Source organism: Dendrobium catenatum, unplaced genomic scaffold (assembly GCF_001605985.2).
Source record: "Dendrobium catenatum unplaced genomic scaffold, ASM160598v2 fragScaff_scaffold_1220, whole genome shotgun sequence".
Classification (NCBI taxonomy): domain Eukaryota; kingdom Viridiplantae; phylum Streptophyta; class Magnoliopsida; order Asparagales; family Orchidaceae; genus Dendrobium; species Dendrobium catenatum.
In genome coordinates, this window is record NW_021319682.1 from 897,670 (window position 1) to 919,450 (window position 21,781).

The window sequence follows — 21,781 nt, forward strand, 5'->3', positions numbered from 1 at the left end:
TTCAGTATTGCTTTGATGCTTGATTTGAATAGGCTAACACACGACCGCATCACCCTTAGCTTATTTGATTGATATTTCTTTACTGTCTTAAGGATCATTCTCTCTGCCACTTTATCGAGCCATGTTTTTGTGGTTCATCTACTTCAAACTAGTTTTCAGTTAATAGGTTCTTTATTGTAAATTTGTTTTTTATTAAAAGAAGTTCTTGGCGTAGCCCAAAGTCATCCCCCTAAAAAAAACAAAATTTAAAAGGTAAATATATAAAAAACCTTCAAAACATTCCTTTTCTCTTTTATAATTACATTACCGCTTAAAAAAAACTATCCCTAGCTCACGGGCAAATTTTAGGTCCAATCACCTGACAGAGAAATACATCCAGATTTCTCTATATCTACAGTAAAACATAGCCAAAGCACAGTTACTGCAGTAGCTGCGCTTTGACTGCGCTTTTACTGTAGACTGAGAGAATTCCGGATGTATCTCTCTGTCAGGTGACCGGGCCTAATAATTTTCCCAGCTCACGACCGTCTCTGAAAGAAAAGCCCTTCCATGGATCCAACCAAAGCAAAGATGCTCACAAGCAAGCATCCAACGCTGAAGACCTGTAGCACGACCCACTTTGAAGTCCAGGGTGCAATCTTCCTCTGCACAAAGTACATCTCCACAGGGAAGTAGATTGCCAGTGGCCAAAAGCTAATGGCTCCAAGCAGCGCCAATACCTGGTTGAAGTATGGGAAGCCCAACGCAAGTCCCGTGGTTGATGCCACGTATAGTGTTCTAAAGAAAATCCTGAACAGATTGATCTTGAAAGATGGTAAGAATGGAAGGTGAATGTTGTAGAAATCATTCACCAAACTGGTCAGTGGAAGTTTTATCGATAGCCACCGCTCCACAAACGCAAAGATTGGTTGGCTGTATACCTGAAATGAAATAGAAAAAAATGGTTAATTATTAGAAGATTGGGAACTAGATTGCAGTAGAAACATTTCTAATATTAGCATTCAAAAGTCTTAAAGAGGAGATAAAAAAGAAGGAAACTTGTATTACCTGATAACCCCCTATGAGGTGAATTATGATGCAAATGTTGGCGAAGTCTATTAGCCAGTATGGTTCATAGAATCCGAATCCAGTTAAGAGATTTCCGGGGGTGTCATCGCCAAAGGCAGCATAGCCAAAACATCCACAGCAGAGGTAGAAGAAAGTGGTGATGATGATCGAAGCCATGGAAGCTTTCTTTATGGTCTGATTCTCAGGAGGTGGGGACTTCACCGTATCCTGTATTAAGGGGTGATTTCATAGTTCATTGTCTTAATATATATAGAAGGAAGATCTTAACAATTTTTCTCTTTTTGTTTACGCCATATAAAACTAGTACTATAAAATGAGATCATATATGGAGTAATAAGATGTGCAGAATTTCACCTGTATTTCTATGAGAATTACAGAGTATGGGTAAGCAAATGCTACGTCACCAATAGCTTGGGAAACTTTCCAAACTTTCTGTGCTGTGGATGCTGTATGAACCCCTCCAATCCCCCCTTTGATCGTTCCATTACCTGAAATACAAGTAGGATTAGATATTTGCTTTCTGCTGCACAAAAAGACTGTTTTGTGCTACATAAAAGATATATCTTAACAAAAACTAGTCATTTTACAAAGAAACTGCTCTCTCTTTTGGCATAATGATTGGCTCGTCATAATGTATACTGGAATGAAACAAAATCCTTTTGACGTCGGAGCTACAGAATGTTTCCGAAGTTGTAGTTTAGCTGAATTAAGAAATTCTTATAATGGATTTTTGTTTTGCTGTAGCCGTTTTTTTTATAAGTTTATTTGTTTTCCTTTGTTTTGTTGCCTGGGTGTAGCTAGACTATTGACCACTTGTAAAAATATAGCATTATTAAGGAATAACAGGCAGATTTTTATTTTGGAAAGAAAAAAAGATATTTCTCTGTTTTTTTTAGAGATTCTGTTATGTATCCTGAATTCTTTAATTCAGGTGGTGGTTTGTTTGTGTTAACAAATGGGTTGGATTCATCCATAGTTTTCACCAAGAGTTTCACCATAGTAGCAACAGATCTCTTCCCGTGAAGATCGGAGTGACGTTCAATAATTGTCTCACTGTAACTCTGAACTCTGTCCCAGTCAAGAAATGAACTGCAGCCACGTACTTCTGTCCCAGGCGAGATCAGATTTGGTATCACACCCATCAAAGTGCCGCCTCGCAGGAACCAGCAACGACCAATCCAAGAATTGGTGATTACAGATCTACAAAGGGAAATCCAGCAACTACAGCAACGATTAGCTCGGTTTGAAGAAAGAGGAGCAGGAAACAGAAGTTGAGGAAGACATAAACCCTTTCCATCAAAATTCTTCAAGTGAGGAAGAAGTGGAGCTACGCCATCAGTTTAGAGTTCAACGAGGTCCTTCAGATGATGGGGGAATCAAATTTGACTTGCCCGAGTTTGATAGGCGGTTGGACCACGAGGAATTTTGAATTGGCTACACACAGTTGAGAGAGTCATTGAATTTAAAGAAGTGCAATATGATCGCATTGTCAAATTAGTGGCCATTAAGCTGAAGAAAAGTGTCTCTATGGTGGGAAAGTTTGAAACAGCGTCGGGATCGTGAAGGTCAGAGCAAGATAACTAGATGGCCAAAAATGAAAAGGGAGTTACAACGCAAATACTTGCTTGATCAATATCGGCAAGATCTCTTCTTGAAATTTCACCAATTACAACAAAATCATCTCTGTATTGCTGAATTCCAGCAGCTATCACTCCAGTGTGATTTAAGAGAACCTGAAGAGAGCACAATTGCCCGTTTCTTGGGTGGGTTAAACCCCTCTATAGTAATATTGTTCAGTTACAACCTTATTGGACATTCCAAGATGTCGTTAACTTAGCTATGAAGGTGGAAAGACAACAGCGTGGGGGCAAAGGGACACAAGGCAAGGCAGGAAGGAGAAAGAGTGATGGGAACCGAGCAGGCTTTAAGAAGGTGGTGACAGGAAGCAACTCAAACAATAAAGAAGGCACAAGTCTTCCGGACAGTAGTCGTCGTCAGCCCAATACAACCGGACTTCCAGCTCATAAATGCTTTAAATGTCACGAATTTGGCCATATTTCCTCAGGTTGTCCAAACCGGCGGCTAGTCACCCTTCTTGAGGATCCAGAACAAGAAGAAGAAACAATAACAGAAGTCGAGACATGAAGTCCTGAAATTCAGAAACAACAAGAAATGACAATCAGCTCAACAGATGAAGGAAAATTATTAGTTCTTCATCTCCTATTGAACTCACATAAAGAAGAGGTTTGGCAGCGACGCATCATTTTTAAAATAAGGCGTACTATGAACCGAAGAGTTTGTTAAATGATTATCCATAGTGGAAGTTGCGAGAATGTGGTGTCAACTGCTATGGTAGAAAAGCTACAGTTACCGATGAAGAATCACCCCAACCCATACAAATTGTCATGGATTCAACAGGAGAATGAGGTCCAAATATCCAAACGATGTCTACTTAATTTTTCTATTGAAAGTTTTGAAGAAAACGTATGGTGCGATGCGGTACTGATGGATGCTTGTCACATACTATTGGGGTGACCTTGGCAATACGTTCGAAAAACAATCCACTGACACGTGTAATAGCGTGAGGGGCTGTTAACAGGCCCCCTCAAACTATTGCCTCGGAAGAGGTGATCAGTTTGGTTGCGAGTTGCTTGAATCTTGAGATGGAGAGTGGCTTGGTGAAGATATCAACGATTTGGTCTTTGGTGGAAGTGTGATGTATGGTGATTGTTCGATCCTTGATGCAGTTCCTTATAAAATGACAATCGACCTCTATGTGTTTTGTTCTGGCATGAAAAACCAGATTGTTAGCCAAGGCTATAGCTAAGGTGTTATCATAGAAGATAGGTGTAGGAGCGGAGAGATTACAGTTGAAATCTTGGAGTAAGCGGCGGAGCCAAATTACTTCGGCAGTTGAAGCTGCGAGAGCTCTATATTCGGCTTCTGTTGAGGATTGGGTGTCGACCTGTTGCTTTTTGACGCTCCATGAGATTAGGGAAGAACCGAGATAGTTGCAATATCCGAAGATAGATTTTTTGTCTGTCGAGTCACCTGCCCAGTCCGCATCTGCATAGGAGCGCCAGGAAAGATTGTCACGAAAAATTGGTAGACCCATATGCAACGTACCTTGAATATATCGTAGGGGACGCATGAGGGCTTCAAAGTGTGTGATGAGTGGGTTCTGCATATGCTGAGAAATTTTGTTAACTGCAAATGAAATATTAGGTCGAGTAAGAGTAAGATATTGTAGAGATCCTGTTAATTGACGAAATAGAGTGGGATTGCAGAAGGCGGGAGAATTGGTAGTGTCGCGTGTGGGCTTAAGCTGAGATGGGGAAAGAACAGGCTTGCAATTGAGCATACCAGCTTTTGACAGAATGGACTCAGCGAATTGAGTTTGATTTAGGTAGATGCCATAGGTTGTGTGAGTGGCTTGAATTCCAAGAAATTGAGAAATGAGTCCAAGGTTTCTCATATTGAATTTATTGTGAAGATTTTGAAGAATTTTGGTGATTTCTGTAGAGGAGTTTCCGGTAATTAGGATATTGTCGACATAAACTAAAAAGTAGATAGAGATGTCGAGTTTATGATATATGAGTAAAGACGGGTCAGAAGAGCTTAATTTGAAACCAAGACTTTGTAGATGGTCAAAAAGAGTGGCGAACCATTATCTCGGGGATTTTTTTAGGCCATAGAGAGCTTTCTTCAATTGAAAAACGTGATTGGGGTAAAGAGTATCGATAAAGCCGGGGGGGCTGTTTCATAAAGATGGTTTCGGAGAGGAGACCGTGAAGGAACGCATTAGAGACGTCGAGTTGGTGAACGGACCAGTTGTGATGAAGAGCGATAACTAGAAGTACACAAACATTGGGCATTTTGGCGACTGGACTAAAGGTATCAGTGTAATCGAGGCCGTATTCTTGATTAAAGCCTTGAGAAACAAGTCTGGATTTGTGACGAGCAATAGTACTGTCAGAAAGAAATTTAGTGCGATAAGTCCAACGCAGCCAAGTACATTTGAATTGGCGTTCGGAGGGACAAGGTCCAGGTCCTCTAAGACTGGAGAGCTTGGAACTCATCGGACATAGCCATCCGCCAGTGTTTATGTTTGTTGGCTTCGGTAAAGCAAGTTGGATCAGGAGGAGTGTTACAATGGAGAAGATTGAATATAACCTTTGGTTTGGAGTGTCCATTTTTTGATCTTGTTTGCATGGGATGAATGATAGGTTGAGCCGGAATGTCTGTGGAAGGATGGGTGCAAGTAGCGTTGTCTGAAGAAGCAAATGGTGTTAACGAATTGGAGGGGTGACTGACGGGAGGAGAGTATGGTTGACGAGAAGAATGAGTGGTGGTGGTAGGTGTCTCAGGAGTGTGAGTCTGAGTAGTCCGGACGAGGGTGAGTGGAGGTGTATAGTTGTTTTCTAAGGATAAAGGAGGTGTGGTTGTCTGTTGGCTTCGGTAAGGGAACATATCTTAGTTTAAAATAACGTGATGTGATGTGTAAACTTTTCTCGTAGTGGGGTGAAGGCATCTATAGCCTTTTTTCATAGGAGCGTAACCTATAAATACACAAGGAAGAGACAGAGGTGAGAGTTTAGAGTTGTTATAGGGACGTAGCCACGGATAGCATAGACAAACTAAAATGCAAAGGTGGGTGTAAGAAGGAAGTTTTTGATAAAGTTTGAAATAAGGACTTGCGTAATTGAGGACAGGAGTGGGTAACCTATTGATGAGATATACTGCAGTATGAAAAGCGTCAACCCAGAGGAATTGCGAAAGATTTGCTTCGAGGATTAAGGTAAGAATTATTTCCAAGATATGCCGATGTTTGTGTTCGCCAACGCCGTTTTGAGCGGGGGTATATGGACAGTAGAATTGATGATTGATACCCCAATTTTGCAAATGAGTTTGAATTGATAGTTAATGAATTCACCACCACCGTCCGAGCAGAAGGTGATGATACATTTGTTGAATTGACGATCAATCATCTTGTTGAATTCTATGAATTTTAAAATAACTTCAGATTTTTGACGCAACAGATAGATCCAACAAAATTTAGAGTATTCGTCAATAAATGACACATAATATTTGTAACCTTGCATAGAAGTAGTGGGGGAGGGTCCCCAAACATCAGAGTGAACCAATTCAAAACTGGTAGAAGCTAAATGATTTGATATAGGAAAAGGTAATCTATGGCATTTGGCCATTTTACAGGATTACACTGGTAATGAGAAGATTGAAAACAAATAGTAGGCATGGTATTTGCTAATTTTCTTTGAGTGTTGGAGGCAAGATGTCCTAGACGATGGTGCAAGAGATTAGGAATGGCTTGAGTGGAGACGAGAGCGAGCGTATTAGCGGAGTTGAATGAGCGAATCAGATAAAGTCCATTAAGACATGGACCCTACAGAAGAAGCTTCCTGGTCTTCGACTCCTGAATTTTAAATCCATTAGAATTGAACGTAATTATTCATTGATTATTAGAAGTTAGTTGATCAATAGAAATTAAATTGAAAGAAAGATTTGGTATATGATAAAGATTTTCAAGTTTAAGTTTACCAGTTGGGGTGGGAAGAATACCCTTGCTCGAGTGTTGGTTGGGAAGAGTGTGTCTGTTACCTAACGTTATCTAATGAGAACCGGTATGAGATTTTGGGGAGCTTAAGTTCGAGAGATCTGAGGTCAGATGACTGGAGGCGCCGCTGTCAAGAAACCAATCAGAGTTGTTGGATGATTCAGTTTGTGAGAAGAGAGTTGAGTTTTGTTGTTCGTCAGTGTAGGTGGGATCATGATGATGCCAACACTAGATGACAGAGTGACCTTTCTTGAAGTAGATTTGACAAAATATGGAGGTGGAAGCATTCTTGTCATTGCGAGAAGACAAATTGCGAGCGGACCGATTTGCTAAAGAGAATCGTCCACGGTTAGCTTTGGTGCGTCCACAACCTCGTCCACGCGAGGCGGTAAGTGCCATGGTGGGTTTAGACAATTGAAGATTTTTAAGATCGCGAGTTGCTTCTTGGGCGAGATTTTGTTCTTCACTACAGAGCAAAGTATAGAGATCGTCCAGTGTCATGGGCTGGAGATTAGTACGAATCGCGGTTTTAAAGGCTTGATATTGAGAAGGAGACCCGTTCAATGTATAAAGGATAATATCTTCAGTATGAAGAGGTTCGCCGGCAGCGGCGATGACATCGACTTTGGACTTGATATTGAGAAGATATTGTGTCATATTTTGATCTTTCATGGATATGTGATGAAGCTCATTCTTGAGCTGAATTGTGCGGGATCGGGTGGCGAATTGAAGTCGGCAAGAGATGGTGCTCCAAATTTCGAAACTGTGGTCTAGGGAAAGAACATAAGGGAGTAGAGTTGGGAGATGACCGAATAGAGGGCAGCGGCAAGATGTTGATCGATTTGAATCCAAGTTTTGTAGGTATATTCAGTGGAATTGATCGGTGAACAGGGTGAAGGCCGAGGACAAGAATTGTCCAAGAATCCTTCAAATCCATTCGGTCGAAAAATTTTGAATACTTGCAAACGCCATATGGGATAATTGTCTGGAGTAAGAAGGATAGAAACGATGTTCTTGATGTTGCTAACTAAAAATTTGAGTTGAGGAGATATCTACGAGACGTTCGTCGTGGGATTGGAAGTTTGAGGAGCGGTCGGAGTAGTGGCGGCAAGAGATGCCGAAGATGGCTCCATAAGCCGGCGAAAGAACGAGAACATTATTGAGGAAGAAAAAATTTCACCAGGACTTCTTGCTCTGATACCATGAGAGCGATCCAAGAAGACGAAGCAGCGAATGGAGAGAGCAGGTGAAGATGAAATGGAAAATGTAATTCGTATCATAAAGGTAACTATTACGGGTATTAAATAGACAAACTAAGAAGTAAAAACCAATATAAGGATGGCACGTGTAATAGCGTGAGGGGTTGTTAACAATACATACATGTTTGACTATCAAGGAAGGTAAATTGTGTTTGTACCATTACCAGCTCAGCATCAAGCGCCCAACTCTGAACAAATTATATTGAAACGATTGATGTTTATAAAGGCATTATAGGAGGAGAACAAGGGCTAATTGTTGATCTTACTGGAGATAAATGCGATCACATATAGTATTAATGAAGCAATTCAATCTTTAATGCAAGAGTATCAAGATGTACTAGCAAATGAGATTCCCTCTATATTAACTCCCAAGAGAGAAGTTCAGCATGCCATAGACTTCGTCCCAGGATCTATAATTCCTAACTAGCCTATATATCAATTAAGACCATATGAGCATGCAGAACTTAAAAACCATGTTGAAGAATTATTGGCTAAAGGTTTTATTCGCCACACTGTCAGTCTGTGCGACGTGCCGGTGTTAATGGTGCCAAAAAAAGATGGGACCTATAGAATGTGAATTGTCAACAATGTTGTCAATAAAATTACTATAAATATAGGCTCCCAATTCCTCTCATTGACGACATTTCTGATCAACTTTGTGGCTAAACTATATTTTTCAAAATTGATTTGAGGACTGGATACCACCAAATTGTATGAGAGCCGGAGATGAATTGATGATCGCATTCGAGACGTGATAGGCTCTATGAATGGATGCTAATGCCATTCGGGCTCACCAATGCCCCAAGCACCTTTATGTGGCTTATGAATCATATTTTATAGCCTTTATCATGCAAATGTGTGGTTTCCTACTACAATGATATTCTCGTCTATAGTCAAGGTAAAGATAAACACCAACAACACCTTCGGCAAGTATTCGATGTCGTGCGAGAACAACTGCTATTTGCTAATTTAGAGAAATGACAGTTTGCAACTGATAGGATTTCCTTTTTGGGTTACATTATTTCAGCAAATGGGATTAAAGCTGATCCTAACAGGTTACAAGCCATTGTCAGCTGGCCAACTCCTTAATCCTTCACGGATACGAAAGTTTCACAGCCTTGCTTCGTTTTATATAAGGTTTATCCAAAATTTCAGCAGTATTACCACCCCTATTACAGAGATCCTCTGTGTTAATCTCTTTTATTGGAACGACACTGCTCAATCTAACTTTAAGTCTCTAAAACAACAAGTTTCAACTTCTACCGTCTTGGCACTACCTGACTTCAATCACATTTTTGAAGTGGAATGTGATGCATCAAATGTGGATATCCGCGCCGTCCTAAGATAAGGTGGACATCCTATTGCCTTTTTTTAGTGAAAAATTGAATTATACTTGTCGAAAATACTCCACCTACAATAAGTAATTTTATACAATTGTCCGAGCACTACATTGGAGCCACTGCTTGCTGGCCAACAAATTCACCTTCTTCTCTGATCATGAAGCTCTTCATTTTCTCAGCAACCAAAGAAATTATGGAGCCTACATGCTACTAGGGCTGAATCCTTAGCAGCATTTCATTTTGTCCTTTAACTATAAAGCAGTACAGAGCAATCACATTGTTGATGCTCTCAGCCGGCAACACCTCTTCCTGCAGGTTTTGCAATCCAAGGTAATTTGTTTTGATTTACTAAAGAAAATGTATCATAATGATGTCGATTTTAAGAATATTTGGAGCAGCTTTCAGGCTGGCCCATCACATTTATTTCATTTAAAGGAAGGATATTTATTCTTTAACAATAGGCTCTGTATTCCTCACTGTTCAACACGGTTAACTCTCATAGCTGAATGCCATAAAGGTGGGCTGGCAGGCCACTTTGGCTGAGACAAATCATTGGCTTTACTTATAGAAAATTTTCATTGGCCATTAATCATAAGAGATGATGAATAAGATGTGAGTTTTTGCTCTGTTTTGGGTTCTGTATCTTGAAGAAATTCAAGTGGTGTTACCCTACCAAGAATCATGTCTTGGGTCTTGTTTAAGTTGCTCGATTCCGGCAACTCTGGTTCTTGTCCAACGCCGCATCACCACCTCCGTCCGGCGTCATCCTTTTAACAAAAAAAAAAAATCTACATAGACTATAACTTTGTTTGTTTCTTCTTATCTTCCGCATAAATTGTTATTGACAGTTTCAACAAAGTTTCTATTCAGTAAAATAACAAAAAATTTCAAGTAAATCAAATCATTCTTTTCAGTTTGAGATGTATTTGTTCCTTAGAAACTGTAAAAAATTTGAACTTATTTAAAGAGAAGGCAAACCATACCAATCACTTTGGCAAGGCCTAACCCAAATCCAATAAAAGAGTAGGTGAAAGACATCATTGCAGCGACAACGGATAGCCATCGCATATTGTGAAAATCTGGAATCTGGGAGAAGAAAATCTGGACAAGGCCAAACATCAACATAAAAAAGTTTTCTCCACCTGAGCATGGAGCACCATGTCCTTCCTTATGATAGCAATTTGATCTCTGTATTGCCCTACAAAATAGATTTTAGATCTAGAATCAATAAATCAGTTCAGCTTTCAAATATCATGCTCCAGTTTCACATCAAATTGTATAGCTATTTAGTCAAGTACCTCATACAAGTTGCAGTAGTGATAACATATGCAGTAGAAACTCCAAACAAACTCAGATATTGCAGAAACCCACAAAACCAAGTATGCTTGTTACCTGAACAAACACAAAATTATTTTACAGAAGTTTACAATAAAGTGAAAACTCTCCAAAGAAGAAAACAAAAATATCGTTGTTCCAAGTACCTAAAGTCTTCCTAACTGCATCCATGTAAGAGTAGTTTCTGGCTCCTTTCTCTGGATGCGGAGATCGATAACACTCTGAAAGCATGAAGGCAGATATGTAGGTGACCAGGGCGAAACAAAGCATGGCGAAAGGCCCGCCAATCCATCCCAACTGTGCCGTGCTCCATGCCAAGGAAAGCACACCGGCGCCAATGACTCCTGTTATGATATGAGCTATACATGTCCATATACTTCCTGGTAGTATTGTCTTGCCCAAGGGCTTAGAAATCAGGACGTAGTAGATACATAGAGGGATTTGAATTATTCAGAAGAAATAGAAGAAGTTTAGCCCTAGGATTACCTGTTCTTATCTTTCCATCGTCATTGCTGGAAGCATCAGATATCTCAAGAGCGTGCTCGACTGCCATTAGCAAAGCCAGCGAAGAATTTGCAATAGCTTATATGCTTATCTGTATAGAAAATATTGCAAATAAATTAGGGATGATTTTGGAATATTGTAGACTAATTAGTGAATGCGACTGGCACTATCAGTGAATCAACTACAAAAAAAGTTTCGGATGACCTGTCAATCAACATGTGCTGATGTGCTGAGGGAAAATGGAAATAGGAATTTAAAGGGAGTTGGATTTTTTTTTTTTTTTTTTTGGTCTTATTTGAACCGTCTGTTATTGGATCAAATGCAAATGATGTGACATATGTATTCCAATTATTTATCAACTATCCCATTTCGAATAGTAAGATAATTGGATGATCATCCCAATACACAATAACTTATCAGAAAATAGTAGAAGTCAAGATGCTCCAACATAAAGTTAATTTGGATGCTTGTATACTAATCAAATTTAATTTAAGAAAATGTAATATCTATTAAAAATATATAATTCAATCATATTAAAATAAAATTGATGATTATCTTGATTAAATTTGAATCATGCTGATATTATGCCACATTATGCTCATTATTTTGCTTCTTTGAAAAATTTACTTCAAAGTTGCGTTCAAGTTAAAATAACCCTTCTCTTGAAAATGAATTATTTTTTAAGTCTGTTACAATCAAAATTAATTCGAACAAGGTTCGAATAATAACCAATAAAGGTTAGATCATATCCCAAAAAAAATAATGTCCATGTTTGAACTTTTTCAAACTCAAATTATATAAAAGTTGGCATAATCCCAAAAAAAATTATGATTGTCATTTCAAAATTGTTTGAGCAAGGTCCTTAAATGACATCATTCAAAAAATTTATTGAATTGTTAAATTGCAGGATCAAATAAGGAATGTACAATGTTCAAACATTGTATGAGTAATAGAGTAATAAAGCAAAATATAATCACAACAAACTATAAAGCAAACACAACAGAGGATAAATGTATGATAATAAGCATTACATTGAATGAACAACAACAATGACATCAAGCCTTTATCCCCAAGAGCGGAACCAGCCTTTAATTTTCAAGGGTTGGGGGATGCGGGGGGGTGGGCGCAAATGCTATATTATATATATTCTATTATATATAATATTTGTGACAAATGAATTATTTAGTACTTGAATAACATAACATTTATAATAAAATATTATTCAACTATCTATATAAATGACAATTATTCTTAAATAAAAAATTACGGTGTAACACACTCTAGCACAATTGATGTCGGAGTCCAAGGCGGCAGCCACCCCTCACTGCTGCGGGTATCGACCTGCCCGGTCAGGTACGGGTATCAAGTTGTGGACAGCGGCCCGGTGCGGGAGTATTTCAGGTGGCTCAGGCGCCCTGGAAAAATTTTTCGTTTTAAGGTATATTTTGGTCTGTTTACTATTGTCGCTTTGTATTGGTTCATTTTATTCCTTAACAATAATATTTGTACATCAAATGTGTAATTATGATTGTGGTAATGCCTAATTACCATAATATTTTTAAAACTTATTAAGGGGCAGATTGCACTAAAATTTACTTCTAATAACCCATCTACACAATGATATATAATTCTTGCTATGGGGCAATCGCCTAAAGATTCATAGATGATTTAATTTTTAAGGGCGGGTGGAGGGGGGGGGGGGTGGGGAGGGGGGGGGGCAATTGTCTAAAGATTCCTATAATAAAGAGTTATAAAAATCTGGAGGGGGACAAATTACCTAAAAACTCATTTAAGAAAAAAAATTAATTTTTTAGGGGGGCCAATTGCCCCCCCAGGAACCTCAATAGTTTCGCCCTTGTTTATCCCACAACTTTAGGTCGGCTACATGAATCATTTTTTTTCCATTGTGTCCTATTGAGAGTTAAATTCTCATTTAAATCTACTAAAGATAACTCATTTCTAATATTTTTAACAAAGTCTTTTCAGGTCTACCTTTATCTTTTTTAATATTAACCAAATCTTATACATCTACTCTCCTAACAAGGTCATTGGAAGTTTGGCATTTTATGTGACTAAAGCATCTAAAGTCACTCTCTCTAATCTTATCTCCCACTGGAGCTACTCCAACCATTACATGTATATGCTTATTTTTTATTGTGCCTCTAAGAGTGAAGCCGCCCATCCACATGAGCAACCCCATATCTACACCACTTAACTTAAATTTATGCTTTTCTTTTAATTTCTAATATTCTACACTATAAAGCATTATAGATCTCACCACATTTTATAGACCTTTCCTTAAGTTTGATGAGTACTTTTCATTACAAAATAAGCCCAATGCATTCCTCCACTTCAATCATCCGAGTTGAATTCTATTAATAACAATCCCATCTATTTCACCACCACTTTTAGATCTGGGATATCTAAAATATTTACTCATTTAATGACATGATTATCCAAAATCACGATCCCCCACTAGATCTATTACCACTAAAATTACACAGCATATATTTGATCCCCCACTAGAACTTCAAATGGGGTATTTAATACCCAATTTGGAATCCAAAGAGGAATTACATCTTTTAGCGGGGAGTTCCTTTCATTTGGATATCCAAATTTAGGTAAATTTGAATTCTAAAAAGACAAAAACCCCTTTGGCAAGTTCTTTTCTTTTTGATATAAGGACCTAGCAGATCAAAGGATCCTGAAGAAATACGTTGAGGAGAAGAAGAAAATTTTCCCATTTTAATAATTATGGTCATTATATAGGATTAAAATCCATGTTATTGTATGCGACAACCGACTACTTCTAGTTCCTACAGACCCTGGATTGTAAATTAAGTGGTACTTACCACATGGACTTTAAATATTCTATATGATTAATGATGTTTTTTAAATTTATTACACACTAGAAATTGGCTATTTTCTAGATTTCTTTCTTGCATGTGTGGTTTGTTTATCTTGGAAAACTCTATTAGGCTCTTAGGGACAATGAAAAATTTTTCTACCAATAATCAAATAAAATTTTAGTCCCACATAAAAAAGATATGTGTTATCTAATAAGTAAGCCTGAGAATGCCTAGTAGTTCTCATGTATTCATATTTTACTTTCTATTCTTTGACAGGCACCTCCCCTCTTTCAAGTCATGATAGATCACGTGACCAATCAGGGTGTTGCTCTATCTAGAGGATGTTGAGCATTTATAGAGAAGGTCCTATTTTCTATGCCAAAATTTTTAAAGTTCATCATATATGATTTTTTGCATTCATATTCAATCAACATGCATTACATTAGAAACCAATCAAATTAATAAAACTTTAATTACATCGGGCATAATCAAAATTCAGAAGTAAGCGTCAATTATGACTTTCTTTTGATGTACGTCCCAATAGCCTACCCATCTTTCATAAAGACCAGATTCATTATTTTACAATGCCTAGGTGGTTTAGCTAATACTCCAATCTAGGCCGAGGTAAGCCTAGATTTATATTTCATTACATAGGTTAGCATCACTATTGTTTAGATCCCAACTTAGATTGAAAATCCAGCACATACCTAAAATCATAAGTCCCCAACATTAAAAATTTAAGCCAAAATTTCTAAATAAAATAACAACTCAAATTTTCTCTAATAAAAAAATTAAAGCCAACACATAGGATAGATTAGACTATTTCCTAATTATTTCAGAATTCCAAAACACTTCTAATGTGATCTCCCTAGCAACCACCGGAGATGACCTGCAAGAAACAGAGAAGAAAACGAAAAACCAATGGAACAATATTTGGGTAATATGATATTTTATCTCTTCAATATTCCAAGGTGAGGTATATATATAATACCACTAATACATTACTACTATAGTATAAAAGGTTAACTAAGGGAAGTGGAGAACGTGCAACCAAAAATGGAACATATAGTGACTAGTGTTTGTGGCAGGTATAGTAAAGGTAGGATGTCTCGCGTAATAGGATAGTCCCCTTCAAGTCTCCCCATCTTCGAAAGAACTCGGTTCTGACGAGGAAAAGTAGTATCGTCATCGTCATGTGGATGATACTAATGGATATTAGAAATGTTGAAGGTGGACGATGTCTGAATGTGAGCCGACAGATCAATAATATAGGCGTTGTCATTAATTTTCCTCAAGACAAGAAATGGACCAATTTTTCGCGGGCTGAGCTTACTGTACATACCAGTAGAAATCTCTCTTGGCAAACATGAAGCATCACCAAGTCACCTAGGTTGAAAATTTTGGGACGCCTTCGTGTGTCAGCTAGTTGCTTATATTTTAAATTGGACTCTTCTAATTTGGCGTGGACTTCTTGCACCACATTTTTGAACCCTTCGGCAGTTTGAGCAGTAGCGGTGCTTCAGCATTTGGACAAGATAACAATGTCAATCAAATGGTTTGGCATTTTTGTATATACTATGCTGAAAGGGCAACGTCCTGTAGATCTATTTGGCATAGAATTGAAAGAAAATTCTGCTTGACGGATCATTTCCTCCCATTTTTTTGGGTGATCTTGCATGAAACAGCACAACATATTGCCAAGGGTGCGGTTGATAACTTCTATCTGACCGTCCATTTGAGGGTGGTATGCGGAGCTAAGTTTGATTTATGTATGGAGGCACTTTCATAGGTCCCTCCAGAAGTGACTAATTAAATTCACATCACGGTCAGAGGTGATACTATGGGGTAGCCCATGTAATTGAACGATCTCCTTAAAGAAAAGTTTAGCAACATGCAAAGAGTCAAAAGTTTTCTTACAGGAAATAAAATGCGACATTTTAGAAAACCTGTCTACTACCACCATAATAGAATCAATGCCATTCTTAGTTCATGGGAGACCCAAGACAAAGTCAATACTAAGATCTTCCTAGATGGAGTCCGGTGTGGGAAGGGGCATATATAACCCAGTGTTCTGTGAGGTACCCTTAAACTCCTGACATACCGGACATCGCTCTATAAATCGAGAAACATCCCTGGATAAATGGGGCCAGTAAAAATGTACCTAAAGCTAGGCGAGAGTTTTGTCTCTGCCAACATGCGCCGACAGGCCTCCATAATGAGTTTCCTTGATAAGATGTTGCCTATAGGACGAGTTGGGAATGCATAGGTTATTAGCTTTAAACAGGAAACCATGGCGTACAATAAGATCCTTACAAGGTTTGCCGGACATGCATTGTTCCCAGTAACTGGCAAAATCAGCATCCTCGGCATAGAGATTCTTCATTTCTTGTATCCCAGTGATCTCTTTTTGCAACCGAGTGAGTAGGGCTGCTTTCCTGCTAAGCGCATCAGCCACCCGGTTGAGTTTTCCTTCCTTATGCTGTATCACAAAGGTAAATTTCTAAAGAAAAAGGATCCATCGAGCATGCATATGATTAATATATTTTTTTTACTTTTGAGGTATTGTAGAGCCTTGTTATCACTGCTTAATACAAAATCCTGATGAAGCAAGTAATGCTCCCGCTGTTTCAATGATCGCACCACTGCATACATTTCCTGTTCATAAGTGGACCACTTCTGCCTTGGTGGACTCAGCTTTTCACAAAAGAATTCAATAGGCCTCGACTCCTGAGAAAGCACAACACCAATACCTACTACTGAGGTGTTAGCATCCACATGAAATGGCTTCTCAAAATTTGGCAAGGCAAGAACTGGGGCGAATGATAAGGCAAGCTTAATAGTTTTAAAACTATTCTGTTGAGTCGTTGTCTAAATAAAATTACTAGCTTTTAAACAACCCGTCAACGGAGCAACAAGAATGATGAATCCCTTAATAATCGCCTATAAAAATTAGCGAGACCACGAAAGCTACGCACTTCAAATAGGGATTTGGGAGTAGGCCATTCTCGGATTGCTGCTACTTTTCTCGGATCAACCTCAACACCTTCGGCAGAAAGTATAAATCCCAAAAAATGGACGCACTTGAGGTGAACTCACATTTGGGGAATTCAAATAGAGTTTATGGTGGTGAAGTACTTGAAGGATATCAGAAAGATGATTAATATGATTAAGAAGGTTAGCGCTAAAGACAAGAATATTGTCAAAATAAGTGACGCAAAATTTTTCAAAGAAAGGTTTTAGGACTTCATACATCAATCTCATGAATGTAGATGGGGCATTGCAAAGACCGAAGGGCATTACCTTCCATTCATATAATCCATCACGGGTCTTAAACGTGGTCTTCCATTTGTCACCAGGGCGAACGCGTATTTAATGATATCCACTCCTAAGGTCCAAATTAGAGAACACAACAGCTCCCGCAAGGCAATCGTGCAAATCAGAAATCCGGGGAAAAGGGAATATGTATTTTATAGTGATTTTATTAATTTCTCCACTATTAACGCACATTCTCCATTGGTCATCCTTTTTGGGACTAATAGTGCCGAAACTGTGCAAGGGCTCAAGCTATGCTGAATGAACTCTTTATTCATCAGTTCTTCTACCATATTTTATAGAGTAGACTACTCTTTATGACTCATACGGTAATAAGTCAAGTGCAGAAAAGTTGCTCCGGGAACAAATTCTATCTGATGCTGGATGGAACGCATCGGTTATAGCTTCGAAGGCAACTCAGGAGGAAGGACGTCTGCGAACTTATGCAACAGTACCTGGATTTTTGCTAGACAGCCAGCAGGTTTGGATTCCCCCGAGCTATCAGAAACCACTAGCGCCAACTAACAATTACTATCTTGCCGTGACTGCACTAGGAGTTTGCCTGAAGTTATAAAAATTTTATTTGGACCTTTATCCGTAGTAGAGTAAGAATGGGCTTGGGGGTATAGCCACAGCTTCATGCCTTTCAAGTCAAGAGTATAAACATTTTACATAGAGTGATAAGTCGCATCCATGTTATGCTACCATGGCCGACCTAAAATCAGGTGACATATGTCCATGTCAATAACATCGTAGAGAACCTCGCAAACATAATGTTTACCGATTGAGAAAGGAACACGACATATGTCGGTCATTGTTACCTCCATACCCTTCTTAATCCAACTAACTTTGTATGGGTGCGGATTACTGCTAGTTTTCAATTGCAAAGCTTGAACCACATATCAAGAGATAACATTTTTTGTGTATCTACTATTTATTAGCAAGTCAAATACTTTGCCTTAGATAGTGCAACGACTTATAAACAGAGAACTTCACTATGACTGAACTGAAGTTTGAGGTGCTAATAGTAATTTTTGTATAACACAGAGGAGTGGTTAGCCGTCGTCAACATGTACAACTTCAATGCACGCATCTGAGTCTTGCTCCATAGAATACTGCTCACTTTCAACAATATAATCATCTCCTTCCAGCACTTGAATTCACTATCGATTTGGAAACTCATTAAACTTATGTCCTAGTTGGAAACATCAGTAGCATTTCAGTGTATTGGGTTTGCTGTATGGGTTTTCTCGCAATGGGGCTGGGGGTCTAGTTGGGATTTTTGGTTCAACTGGATGACCAGGTTGACTGGGTGCAGGTATATTGCTAGTGGGGCAAGAAACCTGAGATGGCCTTGGAGCATAAGGGCCATTCTTGGTCTGATCAACATACGAATCAATATAAGGTTTGCAGGTAGAATGATTGCAGGACTGACGCTACAACTAGGCTTCGTCCTTTAAGGGTAAATTCACCGCTTGAGATAATGTCCAGACATAGTTCAAATCAAGCTTATCTTGTATGAGATCTTTCAAGCCACCAATGTATTGAGCAACGAGTTGGGTTTATGATTCCCGAAGGTTGTTGCGAGCGCTCAACCGATAGAACTCTTCGATGTATCGCTCATGGGTTGATGGCCTCAAGTGCATTATTGATATTTAAGATGCAAAATCTGCTCATAATCAGTTGGTAAGAGGTGACTTCGAACCAATTGTTTCATCCTCGCCCAGCTGCGGATAGGTCCTTTACCTTCACGACGACGATATTGTATAAGTTGCAGCCACCACGCACTGGCACCGCCCTTCAACCGACAAGCCACATACATAACTTGTTTGTCGGGGTTGATTTCCATATACTCAAAGAATTCTTCAATGGCACGTTCCCAATCGAGGTAATCCTCGATATGTAACCTTCCCTCATAGAAGAGTATGTATAATTTGACTCAAAATTCACCCACTCCACCATGATTTGGTCCGTTAGGTCAGCGACAATCATGACGATGGTAGACTTCATCTTTGGATTCAATATTCTCATGTTGCAGATGAAAATTAACTCCATCTTTGGAATCTGAGGCATCAACAAACACAGGTCACGATTGTCTAACATATCCCCCACGGCCAGGATGAGCTCTAGGAGTCGGCACATTCACTAGTAGGGGTTATCTCGACACAGTGCTAACTGAGGCTTTGAGAACCAACATCTCAGTTCATAATTCAATAGATGTGCGGAAGAAGTCCATCCTAAGTTCGTTAAGTTGCCGGGTGATGCTAGCTTGCGCAGCCCACAAGGCATCCAAGCTTCGATCATCATCGGAAGCTCTATGCGAAGTTTATGCAACCATTAGTCTAGATCACTGGTGATCTGATACCAACCTAATGTGATCTCCCTAGCAACCACCAGAGATGACCTACAAGAAATAGAGTAGAAAATGAAAAACCAATGGAACATTATTTGGGTAATATGATATTTTGTCTCTTCAATATTCCAAGGTGAGCTATATGTATAATACCACTAATACATTACTACTATAGTAGAAACAGTTAGCTAAGGGAAGTGGAGAATGTGCAACCAAAAACGGAATAGATAGTGACTAGTGTTAGTGGCAGGTATAGTAAAGGTAGGATGTCTCGCGTATAGGATAGTTCCCATCAACTTCCTACATCTCATCTTTTGGACCTAAAAAATAAGTGCTCAAAATTGATCTAATCCTTATTGAAATTCCAACCTCACTCCTTTTATATCACTCTTAAAATATCTAAAAGTAAAATTTAAATCATTTTTTTAATTGAGAGTATTCATAGGAAGTTTAAACTTTCTATGATATAATTAACTAAGAGGGCTTACATTTATAAGAGATTTAAGATCCTAGAAATAACCAAACTTTATTATATTTATCTCCTAAATACAATGGGAAAAAGAAATTATTATCTTAAAAAAATCAAAGATGATCATCATCGTCATATTCAAACAATGGATAATAAGTGTTATTTTCTTTTCCTAGAGTGATATCATTTATCAACATATCTTTGAATAAGAAATTAATGGCAATATATCTAGATTATTGTAGATTAGTATTTGATTAAACATCATTTTGACCAACTAAAATAATATGTAGTTCCTTCTTGAATTTGGTTATGATGGTTATGATGAAATTTATAGCTTTGTAATATGGATCCACTAGGGAGTGATTTTTCACCATCCAAAATGATATAACGTTCATAATGATGAGTTCAGCTACAAAGTTAAAAGAAACTTAAAATAGTTATATTCAAATTTTCTCAAAGAAAATATAATCACAATTGCTTTGCACTTTTCAACAAAGTTAGCAAATAGTTTTCTAGTGACTCCACTGGAGCTTTATCTCTCACTCCATCTTTAATAATGATAAAAATTTTATTAAATCGATAGTTAAAACTAATTTTTTTCTTTTGGTCCCTCTTCCCATTTCATTCTTGGGTAAGGCCAACATAAAGAAAATAAAAGAAAGTAACAAGTAAGAGATGTGAGTAAGGGAGTTGTTAATAAAATAGGGTCTTTGGCATTTCACCCCAAATCAATTTGTGGAATAAGAGAGTCGAGCCAACTTCCTTAGATTTTTATATCAATTTTGTGAACCTCATATCATGTTAAAAACTCAAAATGCTGGGTTCCAAAATTTTAACGAAATAAATCAAATTCAAAATCTAAATCTTCTTTCAAAAAAATGAATAAAATAACTCATACATTTCACTATTATATGTACTTCCATAATATCTTCTTGTAGCCTAACATAAATAATGAAATCCTAATATTACCAAAACATGAATGATTTTCATTTCTTATATTTATATGACACATTATGCTTTGTATGACTTGATAAATAGAGTAAGAATCAAAATCATTAATGATTTTAAAACTTCTTTTCAAAATTAACTAATTCAATCATTTATTCTTAATCTTAGGAAATCAAAACAAAATAAAATGGCTAGAAAATAGATATTCTCACTGGATCGTGATAAGAATATCAAAGAGCTGATTTGTAACAACTTGACTCTATTTAAGATGGGGTTTCAAACACTCAAATTGTCAATCAATGGGGGAACTATTGTTATTCTTTCTACCAAGGATAGAAAGGACACTCCCTTTGTAGAGATTACTATTGGGTCGGGATGGACTTCTCCGTTCCAAATTCAAAGGATGTTGTAGCAAATCATACCCATTATATCCTCTACTAGGGGGGTTAGAGAAACTAAGTCAGTGGCTGCAGCATCTTGGGACATAGAAATATCTGAAGAGGCATCAAGTTTTGAGTAAACATTGGAAGAAATATTACCTGAGAAGGGTCAGAAAGAAAATAACTAAAGCCACGAAGATTTCTAAACTGAAAACCTTAGGTGTTATGGAGACTGAAGCTACTGAAGAGCTACTAATTCATGTATCCTCCCCACTTCTAAAGGGGTACCGCTTCTATCCTCTTTCGACTATAGTGGGAGAGGAGTGGGTTAGCATGATAGCTCAATCTTCACCATTCATGATGGACTACTACATTAAGAAGACACCAAA

The 21,781-nt window shown here is 38.1% G+C and overlaps 2 protein-coding genes across 4 annotated transcripts; both read right to left on the minus strand.

The window, feature by feature from the left end:
• Positions 1–495: 495 nt before the first annotated feature.
• Positions 496–11,304, minus strand: LOC110115810 (probable amino acid permease 7). 3 transcript variants are annotated; one of them, XM_028699164.1, is made up of 8 exons: positions 11,286–11,304; positions 11,064–11,172; positions 10,724–10,957; positions 10,541–10,634; positions 10,226–10,440; positions 1,423–1,556; positions 1,048–1,275; positions 496–920 (listed from the first exon to the last, which is right to left on the minus strand). In XM_028699164.1, the coding sequence occupies exons 2-8, from the start codon at positions 11,128–11,130 to the stop codon at positions 519–521; spliced, it is 1,374 nt and encodes a 457-aa protein (XP_028554997.1). In that variant the 5' UTR covers positions 11,131–11,172; positions 11,286–11,304; the 3' UTR covers positions 496–518. The 3 variants fall into 3 exon arrangements, with proteins under 3 accessions (XP_028554997.1, XP_020704837.1, XP_020704838.1); XM_020849178.2 differs by lacking the exon at positions 11,286–11,304 and having other exon boundaries at positions 11,064–11,191; XM_020849179.2 differs by lacking the exon at positions 11,286–11,304 and having other exon boundaries at positions 10,724–10,970; positions 11,064–11,153.
• A 4,793-nt stretch (positions 11,305–16,097) lies between these two features.
• LOC110115805 lies at positions 16,098–19,091 on the minus strand. Its single transcript, XM_020849174.1, has 3 exons — positions 18,989–19,091; positions 16,523–16,740; positions 16,098–16,409 (listed from the first exon to the last, which is right to left on the minus strand). Exons 1-3 carry the CDS (start codon positions 19,089–19,091, stop codon positions 16,098–16,100), a joined length of 633 nt encoding a protein of 210 aa, XP_020704833.1.
• Positions 19,092–21,781: the final 2,690 nt, after the last annotated feature.

Coding starts and splice junctions, on each gene's coding strand:
- LOC110115810 (XM_028699164.1), bottom strand. CDS start 11,130: ATGGCAGTCGAGCACGCTCTTGAGATATCTGATGCTTCCAGCAATGAC. Junction 10,958..11,063: donor CGATGGAAAGATAAGAACAG/GTAATCCTAGGG, acceptor CAATACTACCAG/GAAGTATATGGACATGTATA. Junction 10,441..10,540: donor ACTACTGCAACTTGTATGAG/GTACTTGACTAA, acceptor TCTATTTTGTAG/GGCAATACAGAGATCAAATT.
- LOC110115805 (XM_020849174.1), bottom strand. CDS start 19,091: ATGGAAATCAACCCCGACAAACAAGTTATGTATGTGGCTTGTCGGTTG. Junction 16,741..18,988: donor ACAATATCGTCGTCGTGAAG/GTAAAGGACCTA, acceptor CATTCGCCCCAG/TTCTTGCCTTGCCAAATTTT. Junction 16,410..16,522: donor ACTTGCTTCATCAGGATTTT/GTATTAAGCAGT, acceptor TTTGTGATACAG/CATAAGGAAGGAAAACTCAA.